General features: G+C 40.6%; 1 protein-coding gene across 1 annotated transcript; it reads right to left on the bottom strand.

The window, feature by feature from the left end:
• Positions 1-2,629: 2,629 nt before the first annotated feature.
• On the bottom strand, positions 2,630-3,691 carry drd1a (dopamine receptor D1a). The gene has a single exon (XM_063000931.1). The coding sequence runs from the start codon at positions 3,689-3,691 to the stop codon at positions 2,630-2,632; it is 1,062 nt and encodes a 353-aa protein (XP_062857001.1).
• Positions 3,692-8,187: the final 4,496 nt, after the last annotated feature.

Consider the following 8,187-nt stretch of genomic DNA (forward strand, 5'->3'; position numbering starts at 1 on the left):
CTTAAAGCATTATGTAAAACCAAGTATGTACATTATCAAAGCAATGCTACCAATGTTATAAAATGTTAATAAACAATGGGATATTGCGATGCCAAAATGTGACAATGCATCATGGAGACATGTGACCTAGGTGCTTTGGATATCACATTAATTATATTATAGAATACAAATTATGCCATGATGTCGAATGTACCACTTGCTCTTTTGGAACACTAGAAGTCTGCAGCAAGCCATCTGACCACTCAGTTGTATTCACATCTAATTAAAAGTAGTCATTTGTTTAGGCTTGGCTTTGAACTTAACAATGCAATTTACAAGTTTGGTGATATATGAGGGGTTTTTAATACACTTAAACAAAAAAAAAAGTCAATGTGGTTGTGTATTTGTGTGAGCTTGCAGAAGTGCTATCAAAATATTAGTATGTGATCAATTACATAGGAGCCTCTGTCACTAATTGGAATTGAAGTCTTTGACCAAACAGAGATGTCAGGCCCATGTGATGTAGACATACACATCCCAAATAGTGCCTTTTAATTTCACTTTATTGCCATCTATGTTTTTTTAACATGTAATAATACCTAGAGACCTTGCTGATTTTTACAATATACACTATTGTTACACGGGTGGCACTGTGGCTCAGTGGGTAGCACTGCCGCCTCACAGCAAGAAGGTCCTGGGTTCGATCCCCAGGTGGGGCGGTCCAGGTCCTTTCTGTGTAGAGTTTGCATGTTCTCCCCGTGTCTGCGTGGATTTACTCCGGGTGCTCCGGTTTCCTCCCACAGTCCGAAGACATGCAAGTGAGGTGAACTGGAGATACAAAAATTGTCCACGACTGTGTTCAATATAACTTTGTAAACTGAAGAACCTCATGTAATGAGTAACAAGTAATGTAGTACATTCCCAGATCCACCAAAGGTGATGCTTTGTCAACTGTCTTTTACAGATATACATTTAAGTGCAGCAGTAAAATACGCTAACACACCAGAGCTGGGATTTCGAATAAATCATATCGAATCTCAGCTCTGTCATCCGGCTGGGCTGGGTGGCCACATGAACAACGATTGGCTGTTGTTCACAGGGTTGGTAAGCCGGGTCAGGGTTCCTCATAACTGGTGCAATTACGACTTCTATGGCGCCTGTGCAGAGTTGGGAAATAATGCTGATCTCTGTGCACAAGGCTGATCCACATATCAACTCGCCTCGTGCAGGTGAAAAGATGCAGTCAGTACTGCACATGGGTACTGCAACACTCCACTGCTTAGTCAGCAGTGGAGGGTTGTATCGGTAGAGGTGAAGCGTAACGCAATCAGGGTAATTGGATACGACTAGATCCAACTGGGGGAGAAAATTGGGGGAAAAATTTGGAGAAAAAGAAAAATGTATAGACACTCAGACCTCAGCCTGGAGCAAATTAACAATCGATGAGGCGCAGAGACTGCCGGTTAAAGGAACTAGTTAGTGGCATGGTATAAAATCTTTTTATTCATTTATTTACTTTGTTTTGAGCAGTTTTTTTTTATAATTTAGACATAAATGATTAATAAAGTTAATATAAAAATGTTTAAAAAATAAAATTTTTATTTACTTTTTTCTTTAAATAAATACAAAATAAATTATTTTATGTAGTAAATATATTAATGATATTTGTGTTGCATTACTGCCCAACCTTGTGAACAGTCCAAAGTTTGAATGTGGAGAAATTTGACCACCGTATAAGAACATATAAGCACACAGTCCTATTCCTATTCAAGCTGATGGACAGCACAAATGCTGCATGTGCAAATGACCAACATGTAAACTGTAGCATTCATGGAGTGGCATCACTTACACCATGCAGAGGTAATATGTATAAATATGCAGTTCAGATCTAAGAGCTGAGTTTGAAATCAGAAATTAGCATTAACAACATGGCCTATTGTATTGCTTGTTAACCAAGAAGTCAGTGGGTAGAGCTTTGGGCTATCAATTGGAAGATTGTTGGTTCAAATCCAGACTCTGCTATACAGCCACTGTTGGGCCCTTGAGCAAGGCCCTTGACTCTGTCTGTTCCAGGGGTGCCGTAGAATAGCTGACCCTGCATTCAGACCCCAGCAACCAAACAAGCTGGGATACACAGAAAAAGCTTTTTATTGCACTGTACACTTGTACATGTATATATGACAAATAAAGGCATTCTTCTTCTAGCTTTAATTTAGATTCAAGTAAAATGTCCATTCATTTTTATAGATTACTGGTTTCTGAACACTGTTCATACACATTCTCTTTGTTCGTGATCATTCTTATGTTTTAATGTCCATAAAGGAAGAGAAATCCCCTTGTTTATAATTTGCTTATGGCTGAAATAGCCCAAGTGCTGGATGACTTTAAGGCCATCCATGCATTTTTGTTCAAGAAGGGTGCATTTTATAATTAATCCCTATAAATATCATGAAACTTCTATGTCTGATGTCCAGTAGAGCAGAAGGACTTTCTTTCCAGGGCTTTAATCCCTAATCTGCTCAGTTATTTATACAGATAATTGTTCTGGCACAGAGGGTTGTGCATTGGGCCTCAATTTAGAGCAGATTTCCCACACAGTAAGAATACCCTCTGACCCGAAAATAGAAAACAGTCATCCACCAGCATTATTTTAGTTTTTGTTTAGGCTAGGCGTCTCTATAACAATATTTCTGGGGCAACCCAGGAGAATAGCAAAAGCTTTGCGGAAGTCCGCATTGAAGGCGTATATGATGGGGTTAAGAGATGAATTTGCCCATCCAAACCAGACAAAGATATCAAACGTGGTTGGACTGATACAAGGAAAGTTTTGCTCGCAAAACGGCACCATGCAGTTCAGGATGAAGAAGGGCAACCAGCAACACACAAACACGCCCATTATAATAGACAAAGTCTTCAACACCTTGGTTTCTCTTTTGAAGGACATCTTGAAGGAGCTCTCAGAGTCTGTGTTGGAGTTGCTGGTCATGCTGTCGTGACGGATCTTGGCGCTCTCGGCAGCCCTCTCCAGGGCAGATATCCGTCTAATCTGCTTTTGAGCGATTCTATAGATCTGAGTATATGTTACAATCATGATAGCCACTGGGATGTAAAAGCTAATGAGGGATGAAGAAATGGCGTAGGTTCGATTGAGACTGGAATCACAGTTGTTTATTATGGGTCCCTCTTGAGAAGTATTGCCATGCTGTAAAAAGCTGTCTGTCTGTGCCTTGTGCCAGTTTAGCTGTACTGGGATAAAGGAAATGAGCACAGATAGCGTCCAAGCTGTGCTGATCATCACAAACGCCACCTTGGGTGTCATCTTTCTTTCATAGCGGAACGGGCTGGAAATGGCCCAGTACCGGTCCACGCTGATAACACAAAGATTCAGAATAGACGCCGTTGAGCACATGATATCGAATGCCACCCAGATGTCACAGAATGATCCAAATGGCCAGAAGCCAGCAATCTCTGTGACAGCCTTCCAAGGCATGACCAGGATGGCTACCAGCAGATCTGAAACAGCCAACGAGATGACAAAAAAGTTGGTGACTTTGGAGCGGAGGTGGCGGAATTTAGTCACCGCCGCACAAACTAGCATGTTTCCAAGCAGGGTGGACAGAATAAGGAGAGAAAGGAAGCAGCCAGTGAGAACTCTCGTCGATTGGTCGGTCTCCAAAAAGCCACTGTCAATCACTGTCAAATTTAAATCCATCACGTCTTGTTTTAACAGTTACGCATCATGAGATGAAACGGGATGAATGGTTTCACTAATGTGAAGCACCAGTGGGACTAGTTCAGGCACACACAAAAACAGTCCCAGTAGCTCCAGCTGTGGAAATACTTCGGGCGCACACGAAGAGTCCCAAGAGCTCCAATTTTTGGAGAAACATCTCCTGGACAGATGCGACTCAGTATGTGGATGAGTGAATGAGTAGCAAACCAAATCCATGAAGACCCAAGAGAATAGGCTCGGTGGCATACAGCAGTCTTTTCCAAATTATTGGTCTTTATTTATTTATTTATTTATTTCATGCTGTTCATTGAGGACATGTTGTGACTTCAGCTGGTTTCAATGCTGTATCCAAATGATGTTCTTGTGAAAGAGGTCACAGTGTGCAATTCCTTCTGGTTATTAAATTAAATTAAATATCTCCCTACAAAAAAAACACAGAGCCAGAGAGAACAGTCAATGCACATATTATTATTCAATATACATTGTTATTATTATTATTAATATTATTATGCACACTTACCCTTTTGCATTAAACTGCGCTGCTTGTGCCTGGTTGAGGTGCGTTAAAAATAGCGCGCGCTGGGTCAATCCAAATGCATGCATTTTCACACACACAAACATGCATGGACGCGCACACACACTTAATACATAACAATGCAAATCGCCTTCTTTTTTATATTATAAAAATAGTCCGAATGTTGCGAAGTGTACAATTTAAGTAAAGCATTATTTCCACAAAGTTCGTCCATGCGTTCACTCCTCTTCACATCTTATGCATTTTACATCAAAAATAACTTGCATGCACGTTTAACTCTCTCTTTAGCATCTGTAATGATCCGTGCGTAAATAAAAGAAATAACCAGTAGATAAATAATCTGAATGCCATCCAAACGCACCGTCCAATCCACGCTGAACGCAGCTCTAAATGAAACACGGTGAGACCGGCGCGCGCTCACGTCGCGTCCACGCCGCTCTCCGCGCTGCACGCGCTCAGCGCTTCAGGTTTCATCAGCTGCAACCCGAACCGTCCACTATTTAGTGAACACTGTCCACCATCTACTGTCCATCCTCCCTGTTTCATCTCATTCTCCCTTATTTAATCTGATACAAAGTAATTTAAGCTTTTAGCTTTAAACTCAGTATACACTAAGCTAACTGAGCACAGAACTTGAACCATCACAAACTGTTACTCTTAATACTGTACTTCAATACTTTGTTCAAGCATCAAATGTGCAGTACAAAAGTCTGCAGACTTATAAGGTGCGCGCAAAATATGTGGACACTTCCTTAAATAGTGAGTTCAGGTGTTTACAGCCATTCACATTGCAGGCGGCATGGTGGCTCGGTGGGTAGCACTGTCACCTCACAGCAAGAAGGTCTTGGGTTTGATCCCCAGTTGGGAAAGCCGGGTCCTTTCTGTGTGGAGTTTGCATGTTCTCCCCATGTCAACTTACAGTACTGTGACAGTATACAGTCTGAGCAATTGAGGGTTAAGGGCCTTGCTCAAAGGCCCAACAGCAGCAACCTGGCAGTTGATAGTCCAAAACTCTACCCACTAGGCTATGACAGGCTGTTTTGCAAAAACAATAGCAATTTGACTTCATAGTTTATCACCCTTCTAAGAAAAAAAACTTAGGACAACGTATGCCCTAATAGCTGGTATGTTTCCCCTCTTTGGTTGAATTATCCACATTTAAACATTTCCTATTACCATCTACCAGTCTAAAAGTTTTCCCACTCCTCTACGCAGAAATATTTCAGCTGTGTGATTTATATCACAATCATTCAAGATTTTTTTCTGACCTCATTCCTTCCTCGAAGATGATGTTTCCCCACTGTCCTTCCACTTTTTAATAATGCATTGGACAGTTCTTAACCCGATTTTAGTAGTTTCAGCAATCTCCTTAGATGTTTTCTCTGCTTGATGCATGCCAATAATTTGACCCTTATGAAACAGATTAACATCTTTTCCACGACCACAGGATGTGTCTTTCGACATGGTTGTTTAACAAATGAGAATATATATATATATATACGGTATATATACACTGCCTGGCCAGAAAAAAGGTCACACACACTAATGTTTTGTTGGACCGCCTTTAGCTTTGATTACGGCAACCATTCGCTGTGGCAACGTTTCCACAAGCTTCTGCAATGTCACAACATTTATTTCTGTCCAGAGTTGCATTAATTTTTCCCCAAAATCTTGTATTGATGATGGGAGATTTGGACCACTGCGCAAAATCTTCTCCAGCACATCCCAAAGATTCTCAATGGGGTTCAGGTCTGTACTCTGTGGTGGCCAATCCATGTGTGAAAATGATGTCTCATGCTCCCTGAACCACTCTTTCACAATTTGAGCCCGATTAATCCTGGCATTGTCATCTTGGAATATGCCCGTGCCATCAGGGAAGAAAAAATCCATTGATGGAATAACCTGGTCGTTCAGTATATTCAGGTAGTCAGCTGACCTCATTCTTTGGGCACATAACATTGCTGAACCTAGACCTGACCAACTGCAGCAACCCCAGATCATAGCACTGCCCCCACAGGCTTGTACGGTAGGCACTAGGCATGACTTTAGCCGCCTCTCTTCTTACCCTGATGCGCCCATCACTCTGGAACAGGGTAAATCTGGACTCATCAGACCACATGACCTTCTTCCATTGCTCCAGAGTCCAATCTTTATGCTCCCTAGCAAATTGAAGCCGTTTTTGCCGGTTAGCCTCACTGACAAGTGGTTTTCTTAAGGCTACACAGCTGTTTAGTCCCAATCCCTTGAGTTCCCTTCACATTGTGTGTGTGGAAATGCTCTTACTTTCACTATTAAACATATCCCTGAGTTCTACTGTTGTAACACGATCATTCAAGATTTTTTTCCAACCACATTCCTTCCTCGAACATGATGTTTCCCCACTGTCCTTCCACTTTTTAATAATGTATTGGACAGTTCTTAACCTGATTTTAGTAGTTTCAGCTTCTCCTTAGATGTTTTCTCTGCTTGATGCATGCCAATAATTTGACCCTTCTGAAACAGATTAACATCTTTTCCACGACCACAGGATGTGTCTTTCAACATGGTTGTTTAACAAATGAGAAGCTACTCACTGCATCAGTTAGGGTTAAATAACTTGTTGCCAGGTGAAACATAATCACCCATGCAGTAATTATCCAATGGGAGGCTCTTACCTATTTGCTTAGTTAAATCCAGGTGGTGACCTTTTTTTTGGCCAGGCAGTGTATATATTTTACATTTTTTTCATGCTTAATGTTTTGGGTCCACATTTTCACCAAGCACCCTCTAATACTATAAAGAATAATGGATACTATGATAGTAAGCTTCTCAAACCCTGCTGCAACAAAGCAGTCCCAAATCATGATGTTAACACCCCATAGTTTCACACTTAGAATGAGGTTCTTGTGCTTAAACACTGTGTTTGGTTTGGTGTTCTGTTACTTTGCCTAAATAAGTCAACTTTGGATTCATACATCCAAAGCACATTGTTTAAGAAGTCCTGGTTTTGTCCAAGTGTTCTCAGGCAAACTTTAGTCTTCCCCCAATGTTGTATTTTTCTTTTTGACACCAAGGGTTTTCATATTGCACACCAAAACTGTGACAAGAGGTACTTGTAGGTCCCATGATGACATTTTAGGATTGTTCAAAACTTCTTCAAGCATCTTGCTCCTGCTCTTGGGCTGGAACTGCTAGGATGGTCTGTCCAGGCCATTTTGCCAGTTGTAAATGTTCTTCACTTGTTTATTATTTTCTAGACAGTAGAATGGCTATTGTAATTTCTAACTGTCTTTTTACAACCCTTCCCAGACTCATATACATTTCCAACCTCTTTGGTGATCGCCCTGGTGATAGCACTCACTTAAACGATCAGGAGCAAACCAAACTAATGTCTGAGTTTCAAATAAGACAGGCTCTTCCAAAATCTGCTCTAACAATGTGTTAATTATTTACAGCTGATGTTGGCCACCTGATTCTAGTTTGAAGCATAAGTAGCAATAAATATGAGGGTTACCTAACTTTTTCTGTAAAAGACAATATGCATTTCTATTAATTACATGAATACATTAATTTTTAAAGTACATTTTTTCAGTTTTGTTTTATTTACATTACCTCAATCTACCTTATGTTCAAATATGTAAAAAGGTATATATTTACACACAAGTCACATAAGTGACTGTACATGGTATGTCATATTATTCTTAAGATTTAAATGATTTCTGCAGACTAAAGAGTTCACAAGTCAGAAATGTCTAGCTCCTTAATAATTACAGTTCATGATAGAATGATGACCTTGGACATTCAGGAGAATCTTGGTGTAGGGCCACCCGGCCACTAGGGACTTGGTGGGGGATTATTTTTCACAGCTTTTTTAGGAACATCTGAAGATCCACCAGGAGGTGCTAAAATCTGTGGTTGGTGCTGGAAAAGCTACAAAGGGTTTCCTCTGTTGCAACAAGTA

This window comes from Trichomycterus rosablanca, chromosome 1 (assembly GCF_030014385.1).
Source record: "Trichomycterus rosablanca isolate fTriRos1 chromosome 1, fTriRos1.hap1, whole genome shotgun sequence".
Lineage (NCBI taxonomy): Eukaryota > Metazoa > Chordata > Actinopteri > Siluriformes > Trichomycteridae > Trichomycterus > Trichomycterus rosablanca.